The sequence below is a fragment of the Papilio machaon genome, chromosome 29 (genome assembly GCF_912999745.1).
Source record: "Papilio machaon chromosome 29, ilPapMach1.1, whole genome shotgun sequence".
NCBI lineage: Eukaryota > Metazoa > Arthropoda > Insecta > Lepidoptera > Papilionidae > Papilio > Papilio machaon.
The window spans coordinates 276,019-294,315 of NC_060014.1; the positions used below are offsets into that span (position 1 = coordinate 276,019).

An 18,297-nucleotide genomic window follows, 5' to 3' on the forward strand; every position below is an offset into this window, starting at 1 on the left:
GACATGATTAATAAAATTTTAACAAGATTTGTGTTTTTAAAGGAATTATAATGCGGAAATTCTGTCAACCCTAGTCACCTCCTGTCGCCATATTGTTGTAGTGTAACTTCAAGAGATATCAATTCACAAGTCTCTGTAATTCCTTGCTCTGTGCATTGAAATATTTGTAAACACAAAATATTAAGTTATTTATTGTTAAATGCCGGGCATGGCTAAGTTATAAATCAAACAGTTTTTTTTGTTAACATGGCAGACATATTAGTATGCCGTATATGTTTGTCGAAAGACAAGAAGTTGGTTAATTTATTTAAAAACAAATTGGCGGAGCCATTTGAAATTCTTACTGGAATACAAGTTTGTACTATTTATTTTTTTAGGCTCAATCTATTTAAATCATATTGTTACTCTACATGTACATATAGAAGTAAATATATGGATGTTAAAGTTTTTTTTATTTTATTTTTTCTCTCTTTATAATTAACTCCTGTTTCATTTAATAATAAAGTTTAATGATTAATGAAAGCCAAAAAATTAATCTTATTCTTCTTCTCTTCCTAACTATACTCCTTCCTCTTACAAGCTAGGATTTTAACTTACTGTTTTTTTTACTAAAAAATGCTCTAATATTTCAGATATCCGAATGTGATGGTTTGCCACATAAGATATGCAGCTTTTGCAGTACTCTTCTCCAGAAATGTGTGACTTTTAAAGAAAAATGCTTGAGCAGTCATGAATTTCTGAAATACTCTGTGCTAGAACATGGAATGGTAATGACATTGATTTTTTTTTCAATAGCAGGCAAAGGATTGGTTGGCTGATGTCCAAGTCATAGATACACACTGTTAAAATGTTAAAGCACTAGCTTTTGAATATAATGTTAAATTAATATTTTTTAATTTGATGTATTACTCACTCTATATTTCTCCACTTTCTAATTTCTAATAAAAATATATAATAAGATATGAATATGAAATAATTTAATCTGTGTAACATATGGTCACATTGACCATGTACAAATTTATATTAATTTGAATTTACTCAATTCTGTTATATTGTCTTTTTATATGTACCAAACATATCTTGGTAATAATTTAATAGGATATAATTTTGTTTTTCAGGTATCTGTTAATTATCTACATACATTTAACAAAGATTTAAATTTCTCTCAGATAACTAAAACTGACACATTAACCGTAGACAATAAGGAAGAACAGATAAAATTAGAAGATACTTTAGATGAAGAAACATTAGTTGAAGATACAAGAGTTGTAAGTAAAAAGAAAATAAAAAAAGAGAAAAGGAAAAGAGATAATGAAGTTATTAATTTTGAAAATGTAATAGTTAAGAAAGAAGAGGATGTTTTTGATTACGATGATTTGGACTTCACGGTGACAGATACAGCGGAAATACCAGAAGTTATACAGGATGTAGAAATTGTTGTATTAAGTAAACAAGAACAGATAGATGAAGTGGAAGCGAGGAAGACGTCTGTGAATTATTTAAACTCCTTTTATAAATGTGATAAATGTTACAAAGGTTTTATAACTGAATCAACATTTAGGAATCATATGGCAAAATATGATCCGGTGAGTTTTGATCCAATTAAAGTCAATGTGTTAGGAACATAGACAAAGTTATTTTTTATAATACTTTGTGGGTAAATAAATAGTCAACTGAATTTGCTAAAATTGCTTGTTGACCACAGCTTATAAAAATCTGCAATTGTAGATTTGTTGCTTACTTTTAATTGACAGAAGGGACAAAAAAAAAAGATAATTTCCCTCCCTTGCCAAATCAATTTCTCATCCCTTTAAAAAAATCTAGGGAATGGGAGAATTAAAAAGTTCTCCGACAAGTACACATATTAAAGGAAACACATAGTTCGTAGTTTAATATCTTTTAAATGTTAGGTAGTGCTGCTGTGGACTCTATTTTAGATATTTTAATTTGAGTTTTATTTAAGAAAAATGGTGATTACGTGTGCGAGGTGTGCCGGGCGCGGCGGCCTAGCGCGCGGCTGCTGCGCGCGCACGTGCTCTCCTCACACGCGCGCAAATACATCTGCAAGATATGCGGACATGTCTCACGAGAAAGGTTCGTTTATATTGTGTTTGGGATATTGATTTCTGTTTCACTGGACAGGCTATAAGCAGTGGTATTTTGTGCTTATTTGATTTTTCGTCATTTCGGTACTGACAGTACCTCTATAATCCCTGGACAGGTCGCCGCTTTGAAAAGACAGTTTTCGCTTCATTCCGACTTAAAAGTTACTATCAGTTATTCTATCGATATTATTAGTTCGAATTTTCTCCGCTACCAATTTGTGCCGTCAGCGCCAAAATGGAGGAAGTCAAATAGGCACAAAATACTACGGTTTATAGCCTGTCCAATGGATTATGAAGTTCATTGCTCTAGGAACTATTTTATTTTTGACTTCAGAACAACGCCTTCTAATTAACATCAGAAACAGCTCTTATTGGTTATTGTTTTTTTTTTTATTTTGTTGAAGAAAAATTATGTAGTAACGCATAATTTAATGTATTTTTTTTATTAATTTAATTGATTAATCTTTAATTAGTTAATTAATTAATGTTTGCAGTTACAAAGCTAAGGAACACTCAAATTGGCATAAAGGATTTTCATTTATATGTAAAATATGTGGGGCTTCTTTTGTGTAAGTTTTTTCAATATTTTAACTAACAATGTAATGGATAGAAGAAAATTACGCAATCCCAAAATATTTCCACCTTGTTGTAGTAAATCAACAAGTCATCTAACACATATGAGGTTACAACATCCTTCAAATAGTTCGTGTGATATTTGCGGGGAGTCATTCATTGGGGAACATGGACTTAAAATGCATAAACGACGCGCTCATAGAGATGAACAGGTAATTATTACATTGACAACAAAACTGACTACACTTCATGGACAGAGGAGGGGATGAATAGAGACAGAATATTCCCACTTGCCAAATTCACTAAACCTTCCATTTTTTTATAAGAAAAGTCAGCAACAAGGTGTTGCACGACCTCATTCCGTCTACAGTCTTATGAATGTGTGACGGAGGCCTAATTTAAACCTGATCCCCTTGTCAATAGTTTCTTGAAAAGGGGGGACGGAAAGGGTAGATGGATTTGATGGAGAAATATCTTCCTTAGATGCATCCCCTCCTCAGTCGATTAAAGGTAGGCAATGCAGATGTCTGTTGGCATCAGCCGCTTCTCTATTTTGGTGAATTTACGTGGCAACTTGCTTGTTTACTCTGTTTCGTTTTTTTTTTTTTCGTTCAGGATCAAGAAACAAAAGTGTTATCACATTGTGAAACATGTTCCGCTGAATTCTTCAATTTAGATGCTATGAAGAGACATTTGGATGTTGCAAAGAATGGTATATGTGATACTGATCTAAGGTATGGGCTTACACTGCGACATTTAAAAAAAATTGCAATGTAACCCTTCGTACCAAAGACAACGTGAACTTAAGAAATCCAACGATTTTAAAAAATACAAAGTGACAGAAGTTCGTATACATTTTGTTTAGTCGCCTAAAACTGCCGCTCTCAACCTGTTTGTCGAAATCGTTGTGAGAAAAGTTGCTGCGATTTTCAAGATGGCGGAACAATCCAAAGACAACTCGAGTGCGCGAAACTCGATATTCGGGACGTTAATATTGGTTTTGAAGTTTTACATTGTCTTGTGTACGGAGGGACTTAGTTTTTTCTGTAATTAAGAGCAAATTATATTGTTTTGTCTGAATTTATGTATAATGTTAAATAGATATTAATGCATGTTTATAGTAATTGTAATAAATTCTTGAATGATTTAAAAAAAAATCTTGGGTCCATTGTTTATGATTAGATCCTTGTATTAAATATACTAGTTACATAATTACAGATGGTGTCCATATTGTGGTTTGGGTTTGGAATCAATGGAAACCTACAATGAACATGTCAAAGTACATCCAAAAGAAATCGTACCCTGTCAAGATGTAAGTTTGATTTTTACAGGATGTTTCTATATGTCAAGTTTTACTATTTAAAGCATTTTTGTTTTTTTTAAACATTCTTTAAACTTTTTTTTACTCTTTCTTGATCTTCTTGATATATGTGTTACGTTACGACTTACAAAGTCCCTGCGTTATGGACATAAAACCTTTAACATAGGACCAACCCTCAAAATGTAGTCCATATCCACCAAAATAAAGTCAAGTAAAATAAAGATAAACAACAAAAAATTAGTTTTAACACACCCCCCCCCCCCAATTTGAAACGTACCACAGACCACCCTTCAAAATGTATGTAGGTTAAACGTCTTAAAATGTGTTAAAGCCTCATAAAATGTGTGTCAAAACTCCATAAATCCACCATTGTGTCACATAAATAGCAATATTTCTGTCCGGGCAGTGCCCGCGCACATTCGCGACAGCGCGCTCTCAGGCGACCCACTACCAGCGCGTTCACCTCGGCCTCAAACTGCGCCAGAACAAACCCACGCTCAAACACGCCGCAGAGAGCGCCGTCTGTGAGGTCTGCGGCAAGAAGTGTGTCGTGAGTATACCACAAGCCAAACACTGAACCATAGACAAAGGAAAATACGTTAAAGTTCATCAATATTTACTATAGTCCGGTCGCGGAACACGAAGAATTTCGTACAATGAACTCTACCTACTGACAGAGGTTACAAACATTTTTGTATTTAGTGCGATTTACATGAATTATTTGAAGGAGAAAGAAAATTTACCAATTTATAAAATATAGTTATTATTATTATATAAATTATTTATTTAGATTTAATAATACAAGTAATAAAAATCTAGACAAGTATCTAATAATAAAAAATAAAAAATCAGAATCCGATTCCTCTGTTTCGGAGTAACTGTTTTCCAAAGACGTCTCGCCTGTCACATTTATTACAAAAGAATCAACAGTTTTGTCAACATTATCATCTAGTCTAGCTAATTTCGATTCCTCTTATTAAAAATTAAACTTATAGTCTCCAATAAAAGGTTTACAATCCCTGAGGACGGCGGCCTTTGTTTCTGTGCGAACGAGACTCATTGTATATACGCGGGAGTGACAGAGACAGGTAATGCGAGTTCAATGTACGAAATTCTTCGTGCTCCGCGACTGGACTATAGTCTTTACTTAATATAATAAATGCGAAAGTAACTATCTTTTAAGTGAATTTTTTGTTCTATTATACGATATTTTCCATACTTCAAGTTGTTTGTTTCCAGTCCAAAGCTATCTTGACATATCATCAGAGGATCCATACTGGAGAGAAACCCTACCAATGTTCTCAGTGTCCGAAGAAGTTTGGTTTACAGCAGCAATTGACGGTGAGTTTATAATCTGTACCAACTTTCCAGACAAGTGATACTGTACTCGGCTCACTAGCGCCCCCCTGTCAATGTTAATATTACATCATTCTTGTTCTATTGTAGCTTTATTATTATATCTTTTTTATTATTGTGTAAGTTTTATACATTTTCTATCAGAACAGCAATAACAGCTTGCATCAGACCAGATAAATTCGTAATATTATATTTGTTATATATTAAATTGATTTTAACGAATACGGTGTCATTTGATACGTTTTCTTTTCCTTATTGTCATACAGTCAGTTGATTTTTTTGTTTTTTTAAATAATTATTTATATCTCCCTTTAGATCCACATGCGTATCCACACAGGAGAGTGTCCCTACAAATGTCCACATTGTCCTAAAGCGTTCAAACATAAAGCCGCTCTCAACAGGCACGACCGGGTGAGAATACTTATCTATATATATAAAAGAAAGTCGTGTTAGTTATACTATTTATAACTCAAGATCGGTCGAACTGATTTAGCTGAAAATTGATGGGCAGGTAGCTTAGAATTAGGAGACGAACATAGGAACTTTTTTTTATCTTGTGTGCATTTTTTTAATTCCGCGCGGACAAAGTCGCAGGTAAAAGCTAGTCTTTGCATGAAAAAATAACTTTTTATTGATATAAATTTTAATTTTAACACATTTTTAGCCACTAAAATTACTATGATAAACCTAGTATGTCTATTATCTATATATATATAGTCAGAAAGTCATGTTAGTTACACTATTTATAACTCAAGAACGGCTGAATCGATTTGACTGAAAATTGGTGGGCAGGTAGCTTAGAACCAGGAAACGGACATAGGATTTTTACCCCGTTTTCTATTTTTTTTTTATTCCGCGCTGACGAAGTCGCAGGTAAAAGCTAGTCTTTGTATGAAAAAAAAACTTTTTATTGATATAAATTTTAATTTTTACACATTTTTTTAAAATATATTCTTCCATGTTCCTTTTATAGTCTTTAGACATTAAAATTACTTTGATAAACCTAATATGTCTACTAGACTAGATATAACAATTTCAACTCTCTTTCGCCATTATTAGTACCGTGTATCTTCACCGCTGCCGTCAGCGCCAAAATGGCGATAATCAAATAGGCACAAAATACCACAGGCTATAGCCAGTCTAGTACCTGTGACACTATCCGCGCGGAATTAAAAAAATACTTAATAAATAACCTATATATTTCTTGACTATGTTCTACATTTATGCCATCCATACATCCAAATATAGTAAGGTTATTATAATTTTCATATTATCAGGTGCACACAGGAGTGAAGCCGTACATTTGTCCTCATTGCGGGAAAACTTTCACGCAATCAAACTCTATGAAACTACACGTCAATACGGTGCATTTGAAAATGCCCGACCCTTACAGGAATAGGCGGAAGAAAAACTTATAAATGTATTCAATAAACTAATATTTATGTTCTTATTTGTGTTTTTTTTAACCTAATTTTGTAATCCATCCGTGATGTCAACTGACAGCTTGTCATGAGTTTAAAAAAAAATATTTTTAAATTTGAAAAAAGACATTAGTTTAAAAAAGCGCCATCTTTTGTACCATTTTCAAAAGTTGTTAATTTAAATTTCTGTTAGATGACGCTATACAACAAAAAGTATGTTTTTGTTTAAAAAGGGAGAAAAAAATACGTTTTCGGAATTTTGCTTAGACAGAAGAAGCTTTTTACAAAATACGTTGCAAAGAAAATATTCGGGCGCTTAGATATAGTAAAATATTTAGATATATGTTAAATTTGACATCATTTCACTGTTATAGGGTCTTGAATCGAAACGAAATTAGTTAAAAAAATCTTAATTTATATGACAATCCTAAAAAGACCGAGTAATTAAAAAAAAATAGGCACCTATTAACCAATACACCTACTCAGTAAAGTTGTTTGTAGTTTTTTAGAAGTTAAAATAAAAGCTTTTTTATTATTAATAAGTTTTTACTGTTTACTTACAAAGAATATTTTTCTGCGGTATAAATTTGTCCTTCTCCATCTGGCGTCGTGTATTACAATTATAATAACATAGTTTTTAAGAAATGTCGTTACTTAACGAATATAAAAACACTGATTTCATTTAACTTTTCAATTATATTGTTACAAAAAACATTTTTAAAAGTATATGTATTTAAATTAAAGTAGAAATAACATTTCTAACCTTGAACTTGGCTTCTTGCCAAACAAAATCAATAATCAAAATTAGTTGAGAATTTATAAAATCTTGAGATCATCGTATATTGTGAAAGGCGATGTTGTAACGCAATCGACATGTTGTAGGTCGCGCCGACCGTGAGGATAGAGGCTAACGTGTTTGCTTTAGTGATGTACAAATATCAACATTACTTACAAATATCGACATTATAGAACAAACATGGTACAGATATTGAGTGGTTTATAAATGGACCAAATAAAAAATTTAGTGTAGTAAGTAAATAATTCAATCTTACTAATATCATAAATGCTAAAATTTGAATTGATGGTGTTTGATATAAGAACGGCGGATCTTGATGAATTTCGTAGAATTTAATCTGGAAAAAGACATAGACAGCTAATTAAGTCTTAAATTCCGCGCGGACGGAGTCGCGGGCGAGAGCTAGTTTAAGAATATATTTACACTTGTATAATAAATTTATATACATAAATAGAAAGTTTATTTTCATTTCTTGATTTAGATAGCTCTAAATACTAATCATCTATCCTAACCTAATTCAAAAAGTGACTATTACTGGAAAATGGAACCTACAAGTGAAGTACAAAACTTATTTTAATTAAACACTATCGATATTATTAAAACTTCCCTATTTATCAAGTTACGATAACTTTGCAATATTGAAAGCAACAGTTCGATTAAGTAAGTTTAACATAAAGCTCCACTCTAAACTGTTTACGTGTTAAATAATGTTTAAAATGTTTGTTTAAAATAAACAAAATTGGACAAAATTTCAGTAAGTTTATAATTAATTAATTTAACAAGAATCGGAATATAAAAAACATCTTTTCGTAAAAACTTTCATAATTTAAAAAGTTAACTTTCCCGCCCAATCTTACGTCACTTAATAATTGTCTATACTATTAACAGATGATATAATTTACTAATCTAATCCCATATTAATTTTAATTGATATATTTAATTGTTTTTACGATGTTTTTATTGTTCCAATTATTATAACAAAAGTGTTAAATAATCAATATAATTGTTTATTAATTTTTTTATGATTTCATATGCAGTAAATATGGAGGCGTGTATAAACGAGCCATGCACCAGTGGAGATGAACAGAGATCGTCGGGCGTCAGAGTTGTTGTTGTACGTTATTCAAATTCTTGTTTCCTCTTGAAGTGCCAAAAACCTTAATCTATGGTTATGATGGCCGGTTTAAATCTACCTTCAATTAGTCGTTATTCAAAATAATTTAAACAGTTCCTAAGTGAGCTTTTAATTGTGAAGGAATTATTATTACTTTATTTATTAAGCAAGTTTTTTTCAGCTTAAAATGTCTCTAGATATTAATTAATTAAGAAACGGCTTAACTCACGTTTGATCGTCCGGTGCCGTCACCGGACGATCAAACGTGAGTTAAGCCGTTTCTTAATTAATTAATTATGATGTCTCACGAAAGTTTAAACAATTTAATGTCTCTAGATATGATTATAATTTTCAGCTGAATCTACCAGAGGACGAAGGCGAAGGTCTCGGATTTAGATTGACTAGGACTCTTTGGGATCCATATCCTTGGGTAAGTTACATATTTCTTTTAGAAGCTGTAATAATCCTAATATAATATTATAATATTATAAATGCGAATGTTTGGGTGGATGTATGGATGGACGCTTGTTTGAAGGTATCTCCAGAACGATTCAACGGATCACGATGAAATTTGGCTGAGATGTAGATCGTAGTCTGGAAGAACACATAGTCTTTTTATTACGTTGTTTGCCGCGCGAAGTCGCGGACGACAGCTTGTAAATAAGATATAGCTACTTTTTAGTCAAGTAAAATGTTGTGAGTGACTATATAAGATCCTTCCTTTGTTTTGGCGCTAGTGTGTTCGGCAGCGGGCAGAGTTCTGACATAGTTCCATAATGATGTGCACTTTATATTTCTTACTATAAACCGTAGTTTAAGCGTATCAAAGACACCTGCAACGAACAAAAAATTCATTTATGTGTTAAAGGTTCGTGAAGTGACATCTGGAGCTAGAGCAGACTTAGCAGGATTGAGAGCTGGTGACTGCTTGTTACAAGCTGATGGAAGGGATTTACTGGGGATGCCGGTAAAAATTTACTACTATCATTTTTTAATTGTTTTTTGTTGGTGCTTTTGTTCAATTGACTACTGAGGGTTATGTTTTTGCGTGTATGTTTCTTGTTTTGTATACAGTCAATTCCACTGTGAGAGTATTTTGACGATTGAGGTGTAATTTTCCTCCAATTGACATAGCGCTCCAGTCAGTTGGATTTTTATGTTTTTTTTTTTTAATTTAAAAGCGTGCAAATTCGTTAATACGAATAGTCAGTTTATTAATATATGGTTGACAGGTAGGTCAAGTAGCAGGTTTGATCAGAGGGGATGGTACTGGGGGCGGAGTCACACTCCTTGTGTGGAATTGCGGCGTTGATCCAAATGATGATCCAGAGGTTAGTAGAACTGACTTTTTACAATCTGGCAATATTTTTATGCCTAATATTATAGGTTTTGATTCTAGTCAGATGGTAACAATGTGTAGCTGTTTTCATCATTTAAATTTTATACGAAATTGTGACTTGCGTCTACTTACACAACTTGTGATGAGATAGCTGATGATATTGTACCTTTTTATTTGACTGTTATAAACTAAGATAAATTGGTTTCCTTTAGTGGTACGAACACTTCCGTTTTTTTTTTCAAGATAAATATAGAAACTTTGAATTGTTGTAATAATTCCAGTTGCTCTGGAGTTGTGGTGGTGGTTCCCGCGGGGAGAAATCGCGACGTGCGCTGGCCGGAGTTCTCAAAGCTCTGTCGTGCTGCGTGTGCGCCGCCACCGCAACTAAAGCACTCACATGCGCACGATCACATTTATATTGTGAAGGTGAGTGATTCGTCAACAAGTCTCCTCTGTCGAAAATAATAACATAAGAGTATTATTGTTAGCTTTTTTCCGAGATAGAAGACTTCTACGAGGATCTATTTCTTCAAATGAATACAACGTACAGTTGAGAATTTAAGAGACATGTCACTTATAAGCTCCCATCGACGTTAAAATATTGATTTGTACATTATAAATTTGATATTGCAGCCTGTTGGAGCAGATTAGAGCGCTGCGCTTTATGTAGAGAGAATTTACCATCAAAGGATTCTCCGTATTCAAGGAATTTGGTAGCTGAACAGGTAAACTAAGTCATAGTATTGTTCTATAGATTTATAATAATAATGCTAGATCTTTTAGTAATTATTTAATTTCAGGTATTCGAAGCGATCGCAACAGAATACGAAATAAAAGATACGAATAGAAGAACTTCTAAATGTGTTTCCGCGTACACATCACCAGAAAGATCTCCAAATATATCTCCAACTACAAGTAGAAGAGGGCAATACCAAATCTCAATGATGAATAGAAGCAAAAGAAATATACAGAGTAATGATAAATTCCCATCAGACCCTAATATTCATCGTACACTTAGCAACAAACATTCTACATTGCCAACAATTCCTACTAAATCAGTAGATTATTTATCTGCTGGCAACATTGGTAATGTCAACTGCAACTGTCACAACAGATTAAATAGTGACGGAAGTCAACAACAAATAAATATGCCACAGATTCTTGTAGAAGATACGGAGGTTGATAATAATAATTGTACAATAAATTGTAATAAAACTATACAACATAAATTAGTAACGAAGTTAAGACAGGCTTGTTCTATGGCGGATCTGCAGAATACGCCAGTTTCTACATGTTCACTCTCGAAGTCTTTAAATAATGTTAGCTTAGGAAATCAATGGTAAGTGTTAAATTTTTTTTAAATACAGCATCAGTGGCTGTACCACATTATAGCGTAACTTTTGTCTCATTATTTTTTTTTATTTTAGTTGCAACAATGGCGGCCATAGCAACTCTTTAGAAAACTTTAAATCCAACTGCATCGCAGCTTGTGGTAAGAAATATCTCATTATTTTTGTATATTTGATTTATTTATAGGGTATAAAATCTTATTTTACTTGTTTTCAGATCCACCTGTGTACGTGTTAGCGGCGCCTCAGCCAATTTACCTTTTGACTTGCGATCATATTAAAAATTAACCTACCCACAATGTGCCATTTAGTTTTTTATTTTAAAATAAAATAATACTAGAATTTTATTTTATTAAAAAAGGAATTAATATTTTATCAAATTATTTTTTAAGCTGATTGAGGAAAGAAAGTTTTTCTTCACGACGTAATCTTGAATCTTGGCCCTTCGTACACAGTGCAATGTAAATCGTCGAAACTAAAGTTGTACAGTTGCGTTGCTTGCATAGCGTTGCGCGTGCTCTGTATATACCAGTTTTAAGTGTCGAAGTGCAACGTCCTTTTGGCCAGTACAGCCTTGGCGACTAAATGTCAACTCAACTGTATATATTTGCTCCGCCATCTTGAAAATAGCAGCAACTTTTCTCACAAAGATCTTAACAATCAGGTTGCGAGCGACGGGTTCAGGCGACGACAGATAGAAACGTCGGCAACGCATTGGCAACGCGTGCTGTGTACGAACCTAATGGTCGTCTATGATATTGTATTGTACTGTATTGGGTACGTCGCTTAGCGACTGAACTCTAAGTTTTGAAGATTTACGTTGCCTTGTGTATGAATACGAAGGGTCTTACTGTATATGTTAATTACGAAAACTCTACTGATCCAGTAGAAAAATGTATTGTAAAACTGTAAGATAAAATTATTTTATTTAACCAATTTTTTTTTTATTTAAACCAAATACTTGTTAATAGTTCCACAACTATATGCCACACTGCACTTACTGGCGTAAAGTGGCACTTATTATATCTCAGATAAAGAATACTCGGTCCTAGTATTATACAGCCAGTACTTCGCATTACAATGTACATTCTTCACGGCGCGGCACGGCATATGTATTGGCAAGTCATGAAAGACATGAAATGAAATAAATTTCATTTGTCTAAAAATATTTTTAAACGAATGAAAGTCGATTTAAATTGACAAATCGATTTTAAGGGAACCCACTTTGAATCAATATCTGTCAAACTTTTCACAGCACTAAGATAAAGCTATGATTAAAAACAAAAAAACTTTCATTTTAAAACCACGACACATGATTATTTCTTACGTACGGAAGCATAACAATTTTCATTTGGTCGCCAAAATTGTATTTTGAATTCATTGTTGTTTAACTTTAATGTACTCATAAAATAAATGTCAATTTTTCGGGTCCATGAATCGATTTTTTGGGAGAATCGATTAATTTCATTTGTTCCACAATGACAACCAAGTGACAACACTAGGCGTTACACAACGCACGTCCTGTCCACAGATACTGTCATGGCGGTTTTACGTATTGCATAGAAAAATAAGATCATTTCATATCAGATATCAAATAGCGGATAACTTAGTAATCTGTGCCTTTATTTAAACCCTAAAATAAAAATGTTCTATTGCTCATTTGTTAGTATACATTATATTATCTGTGAATGTGGAGATACTTTTCCAACTGAAGACGCGTTAAAAGAGCATTTAGAAAAGGAGCATAATCAGAAATTAGAGGTCGAGAAACTTGAAGAATTCTCCTGCGCAACAGTAAGTTACTGTGGAAATATAAATGTATATTAACTGTGTTCGATCCTTTCAATAGTCTACTACAAATCATTAGTCTGTGCTAGGATTGAATTTTTGTGATAGCTGTGCAAAAATTACGCGCTTTGAAAATGTAAATATGAAATATAGTTACACATGCCTATAACTTAAACCTATAAAAAATATTACTTGATTCATTATTTGTTAGAACTTTTCAAAAATACGTCTTTTGTTTTGTGTTTTTTTATTTAATTTGATTTTGAAAGTGTTCCTATTGTAGGATATTAGTAATTAAAAGTGTAAGTTAAAATGAAAAACTTGGTAGGTTATGTATTAACTCTAAATTTACAATGAAATAGAAAGCTAAAATGCGTAAATTAGACAGGAAAAATTACGAAATTTATCTGTATTCTATACAAATGTCCACTAAATGATAACAATTTTGATGAAAAATGTCTAACTTTACATAATAGTACTTTTCAATTTTGTACATTCTAGCTAAAAAAAAAAAGTTTTGGTGTACTTAATTATCAACCCAGTTGACTTATCAGTACGAAATTTGCTTAATTACTTGTCACTTGTACGAAAGTAGAAGAAGGGGAAGGTGTACCAAAACCATGTCAAATGGAAGTTGGTCTGCCTATACATTTGAATTACAGGCAAGCCGTCTAACAAATGTTGAGTATAAAATTAATCTTTACCAGTTGCCCTCCATTCCAGTGCGAAAAGGTGTTCCCCACAGAGAAAGCTTGTATCATCCACCAACGTATCCATACCCTGCCCAACATAGAAGAAAGGGAAGAAAGTGACATTGATGAAGTTAATTGGAAGGAACAAGTGAAACAAGAGAGAGATGTAGTTAGAAGAGAGAGAGAACAAGTGAAGAGAGAACGAGAAGTGAGACGAGAGAGAGAGAAGCGCCAGAAGAAACAAGCTGTTAAGGACTACTTCAACTCGAAGAATGTTGTTTGTGAAGTTTGTGGCAAGAGATATGCGGTGAGTTTAACATAATTACTAGATTAATAAGTGCCTATTTACCTTACACTGGAAGGCAGATAATTAGAGGGAAGCACAGATTATGGAAACTAGTTCTACTCATTTGTACGCATTATGAAATTGACTATGTAAACAGTGGGATCTCTAATTCGAAACTTGTTATGTCAAAATCCTTAGTAAGTCGAAATTAATAGCTGTTCTTTTCCGCTGAACTCTGAAATACTCAATATCTTGAATTATGTACTTTGTAACTTTATAACTTATCCCCAACAAATACTTCACGTCCTGAATTTCTTGTTAAGTCTCTCAATCTCAAAGACGCAATAAGTTGGAAGTTTTTTGCATTTCCACTTGACATTGTAGATATCGAGATTCTAGTGTAATATTTGCAAATATGCTATATTTTCTATGTTACACTTATTTCAGTCTAACGCAGCCCTACGTTATCATCAGAGAGTCCACACTGGAGAGAGACCATACCACTGCACGGAGTGTCCCAAAACATTCACCATGCCACTCTTCTTACAGGTTAGATATTCAAAATTCTAATTATTCCTGTACGTTTTCTTTTATTACATCTATCTCGGGACAATGTGTTCAATATATTTGTACAGCGAGTTTATTTTTAAATTTACAAGTACATTTTTTTGTTGTGAATTGAATTTTCAGTACAAAATTATTAATAGCAATGCTTTTTTTTATAAATATGACATATATCAGAGATAGAGCTATAAAACATTTGTTGGAAGAATTTACTGTCTTAACTTGTGCAAAACCACAAAGAAGTCAAGTGTAAGCAATACTGTCTAAAACCCAATGTGTTTGTGTGCTGGAGGCCTAAATTTAGACCTTTTTCCCTTCCCACCCTTTTCTTATTAGGAAAAGATGGGAAGGGGAAGTAGATTTGATGGTAGAGGAGATGCATAGGAAGGTTAAATATTCTCTTTTTGTGCGTTTCCTCCTACGTCGATTGAGGATAGGCAACGCATCTACAATTGTGTCTATTGGCAGTGGTCGCTTCGCTTTTTCGGCGAATTCAAGTGGTCGCTTGCTTGTTTTCCATCTTGTAATATATAAAAAAAAGTTTCATGTAAATGTTTGTTTTTTCAGCAGTTATCACTGTAAATAATGTTAATTTCAGATCCATCTGCGAACACATACAGGAGAGAGGCCGTACAAATGCACCAGTTGTCCCAAAGCATTCAGTAACAAGGCTGCATTACTCAGACATGATCGGGTATGTATTAAAACTATATAATATAATGTACACACTTCTTCTTCTCAGTCACTTCAGTCTTTACAGACTGGTCGTGGTCATCAAGTAGGTGCCGTGACCCGTTTGACTAGACGCCTCCACTCTTCCCGGACTACTGCTTGTACACACTACTGTAGTACAATATTTCTTTTTTTTTTATAATGCACTAGCAGTTACCTTTACTAAAAACTTAGCCTATGTGTTCTTCCAGACTATGTTCTACATTTGTGACAAATTTCATCTAGATTTGTTGAGATGTTCCGGAGATAACTTCTAACAAACATCTAAACATTTGCATTTATAATATTAGTATAACAATATAATAATAAATTACTATCAGTGTAAAAATCTAATCATCAGCTCACTATACATCCCGACTGAAGGTCTCAGAGTCTACACTAAGTTAGAGATGACTATGTCATAGTCAACCACAGTCAAGTGCGGGTTGACTTCACACATATCATTGAATTTCTTCTCAGATATTTACATCACGATGTTTTCCTTCATCTTAAGAATGTCAGATAAATGTACATATGTAAATCTAAAAACACATTGGTATAGCGGGATTCGACCCCAGGACCTGCACATTGCAAGTCAAGTACTTAACCCTTGAGCCATTTAAATACGCTTCATGTTTAAAAACCTGAATAAGCTTAATATCGCTCACTGTGACACAACTCATTCTCACAAAATACCGTCAGTTCACAAAATGACTAAGATCACAAATAACTTGATAATTTCAGGTACACACCGGTATAAAACCTTACATGTGTCCGCATTGTAAGAAAACATTTACACAATCAAACTCTATGAAGTTACACGTGAAGACTGTACATCTGAAGATGCCAGCTCCGTACAAGAGCAAGAATAGAAGGAATAAGACTAGAGGTATGTAAATAACACTATCTTTAAGTTAAATTTAACATTAATTATTAGTTTCTGAGACTAAATTCCTCGTTTTAGACATATTTTTTATCTCTCATGTCAAAGATATTGATAGAGATGTTTTATGTAGAGATTTTTATTTTAGAAACCAGCCGTAAATGATTGTATGGACTAATTGATAGAAATAAAGTCGAACCTTGATAAGCGAGAAATTCGTATTAAAAAAAAAACCTTTGCAAGCGAGAAAATTATCATAGTTCCTTAGACTCTCGCTTATTCAGGTTTGATTGTATGTAGAAAAATACTGATGTAATTTGAAAAATTCTTTCCCTGTTGAAAAACACTATCCTTAGGTGATATAGGCTATATTTATTACTAGTTTTTTTTATTGCTAGTAATATCATCAACCTGTCCTTATCCCTATGGAGGGTCGGCACAGTATGTACTCCTCCATACATCTCTACACCACCTTCTTACATATATCCTTTTTTACACAATCCATACATACTTTCTTTGGTCTTAGAATTAAAAAATCTTTGTTTAATTCCAGAAATGAAGATAATGCAAGCTCAAGATCTAGACATGTACCAACAGGAGATAAAAATTGAACTGCAGCCTGAAATTAAAGCTGAAATTATTGAATATCAAGAGGGTGATGTTCTCGTTGAAGGTAATCAAGAACAGATGGCACATTTCTATTTTCAAGACGGTGAAGTTTTACACGAGGTGTTTCAAGATAATTTGTACCACGAGGAAATTGTTGATAATCCCGAAGCTAATTTGTACAAATTGGAGAAACCTGAAGAGTTGTATGAAGAGGTTTATGAAGTGGAATTGTGATTTTTTTTTTATTTATGGGCTATGAAAAAAAAAACATTGTGTTATATATTTGGAAGTCGGTTAAAAATGTGGTTTCTAAAAAGTTTAGAAGCGAAGTTATGTTGTTTTCTTATCTGTGGGCGTGGCAATGCCCCCGTCAAGGAAAACGTGGCTGAATCTAGAAACTTTATAATGTTAATACAGTCAAAATCTGTTATAACGACATCGAAGGGACTACTCATATTGAGTCGTAAAAACCGATAGTTGTAACAACCGGTGACAGGTATTAATAGGAAAGATATGTATATAACATTCAGCCAGGACCTTTGATTTTGGTCAATTTAACCGGTATGTTGTTCTAAACGATGTCGCTATAAACGGTTTTGACTGTATTAGCGTGTATTTCCACTGATGTAATTCTTTTATAAAAACATATACTAATCTACACAAATAAAAAGATTATTAGTAATAAATGATTTTTCATTCAAGTATAAATATAGTTGAACCTGGATAAGCGAGAATTTAAAGGACTGTGATGTTTTTCTCGCTTATAGAGGTTTCACTCCAACATGAGTTTCTCGCTTTTGGAGGTTTCTCGCTCATCCAGGTTTGACTTTAGTTTTACTACGTAAGTTTGTATACATGTATCTTATTAAAAGCCTTACATTATATTACTCAATTTATGTTAAATCTTGTTACATATAAAAAATAAACAAAATTGTGGTAAAACACGATTTTTTTTCAATATAACCTCACTTTATCACAAGTAAAAACTTTTTTTTTTAATACAAAAATGCTGTTAATTTGCAACTATTTATACTTGAATTTCTATAAAAATTAAAACTTGTCTTTTTTAAATTAGATTTTATATATGTATGTTGTTGCTTGTTTTTTTTAATTAGTAAAATGAAATTAGTTCTGTTTATTTGAAACAATAGAGTTATTTAAGATTAGTGTACACGGAAAATATAACAATATTTATAACAAAAAAAGTGTGTTTTTTATTTAAACCTTATTTAAAGAAATTTTCCACTTATTTTTTACTGTTTCAAAATATCAAAGTTTTCGAGTGATTACTGATCTTGAACTTTCTTTTTTAAATAATATTAACTTCATCAAATCTCAATCCGGATTTGTAAGAATATTCACAATGAATTAAAATTAGTACTTGTACGAT

At 32.7% G+C, this 18,297-nt stretch overlaps 3 protein-coding genes across 4 annotated transcripts; all 3 read left to right on the top strand.

Annotated features, from left to right (window-relative positions):
- The first annotated feature begins 119 nt into the window (after positions 1–119).
- On the top strand, positions 120–6,782 carry LOC106708166 (zinc finger protein 2 homolog). The gene is made up of 12 exons (XM_045685353.1): positions 120–354; positions 633–767; positions 1,119–1,586; positions 1,964–2,094; positions 2,600–2,674; positions 2,758–2,890; positions 3,294–3,412; positions 3,897–3,990; positions 4,406–4,549; positions 5,239–5,340; positions 5,671–5,766; positions 6,633–6,782. The coding sequence occupies exons 1-12, from the start codon at positions 247–249 to the stop codon at positions 6,771–6,773; spliced, it is 1,746 nt and encodes a 581-aa protein (XP_045541309.1). The 5' UTR covers positions 120–246; the 3' UTR covers positions 6,774–6,782.
- A 1,456-nt stretch (positions 6,783–8,238) lies between these two features.
- LOC106708167 lies at positions 8,239–11,673 on the top strand. Its single transcript, XM_014499645.2, has 10 exons — positions 8,239–8,326; positions 8,610–8,686; positions 9,042–9,116; positions 9,555–9,653; positions 9,919–10,017; positions 10,307–10,451; positions 10,659–10,750; positions 10,826–11,364; positions 11,453–11,517; positions 11,592–11,673. The coding sequence occupies exons 2-10, from the start codon at positions 8,615–8,617 to the stop codon at positions 11,660–11,662; spliced, it is 1,257 nt and encodes a 418-aa protein (XP_014355131.2). The 5' UTR covers positions 8,239–8,326; positions 8,610–8,614; the 3' UTR covers positions 11,663–11,673.
- Positions 11,674–12,890: 1,217 nt separating this feature from the next.
- LOC106708169 (zinc finger protein 501) lies at positions 12,891–17,244 on the top strand. 2 transcript variants are annotated; one of them, XM_045685354.1, is made up of 6 exons: positions 12,891–13,168; positions 13,886–14,161; positions 14,588–14,689; positions 15,303–15,398; positions 16,160–16,304; positions 16,852–17,244. In XM_045685354.1, exons 1-6 carry the CDS (start codon positions 13,019–13,021, stop codon positions 17,139–17,141), a joined length of 1,059 nt encoding a protein of 352 aa, XP_045541310.1. In that variant the 5' UTR covers positions 12,891–13,018; the 3' UTR covers positions 17,142–17,244. The 2 variants fall into 2 exon arrangements, with proteins under 2 accessions (XP_045541310.1, XP_045541311.1); XM_045685355.1 differs by lacking the exon at positions 12,891–13,168 and adding an exon at positions 13,451–13,486.
- The last annotated feature ends 1,053 nt before the right edge of the window (positions 17,245–18,297 follow it).

Bases quoted from the DNA above. Each gene is read 5' to 3' on its own strand.
- LOC106708166 (XM_045685353.1), top strand. From the start codon at position 247: ATGGCAGACATATTAGTATGCCGTATATGTTTGTCGAAAGACAAGAAG. The intron at 2,095-2,599 runs GTTCGTTTATAT...TAATGTTTGCAG, and splicing joins GGACATGTCTCACGAGAAAG to TTACAAAGCTAAGGAACACT. The intron at 5,767-6,632 runs GTGAGAATACTT...TCATATTATCAG, and splicing joins CTCTCAACAGGCACGACCGG to GTGCACACAGGAGTGAAGCC.
- LOC106708167 (XM_014499645.2), top strand. From the start codon at position 8,615: ATGGAGGCGTGTATAAACGAGCCATGCACCAGTGGAGATGAACAGAGA. The intron at 11,365-11,452 runs GTAAGTGTTAAA...TTTTTATTTTAG, and splicing joins GTTAGCTTAGGAAATCAATG to TTGCAACAATGGCGGCCATA. The intron at 11,518-11,591 runs GTAAGAAATATC...ACTTGTTTTCAG, and splicing joins CAACTGCATCGCAGCTTGTG to ATCCACCTGTGTACGTGTTA.
- LOC106708169 (XM_045685354.1), top strand. From the start codon at position 13,019: ATGTTCTATTGCTCATTTGTTAGTATACATTATATTATCTGTGAATGT. The intron at 13,169-13,885 runs GTAAGTTACTGT...CCTCCATTCCAG, and splicing joins AAGAATTCTCCTGCGCAACA to TGCGAAAAGGTGTTCCCCAC. The intron at 14,162-14,587 runs GTGAGTTTAACA...CACTTATTTCAG, and splicing joins TTTGTGGCAAGAGATATGCG to TCTAACGCAGCCCTACGTTA.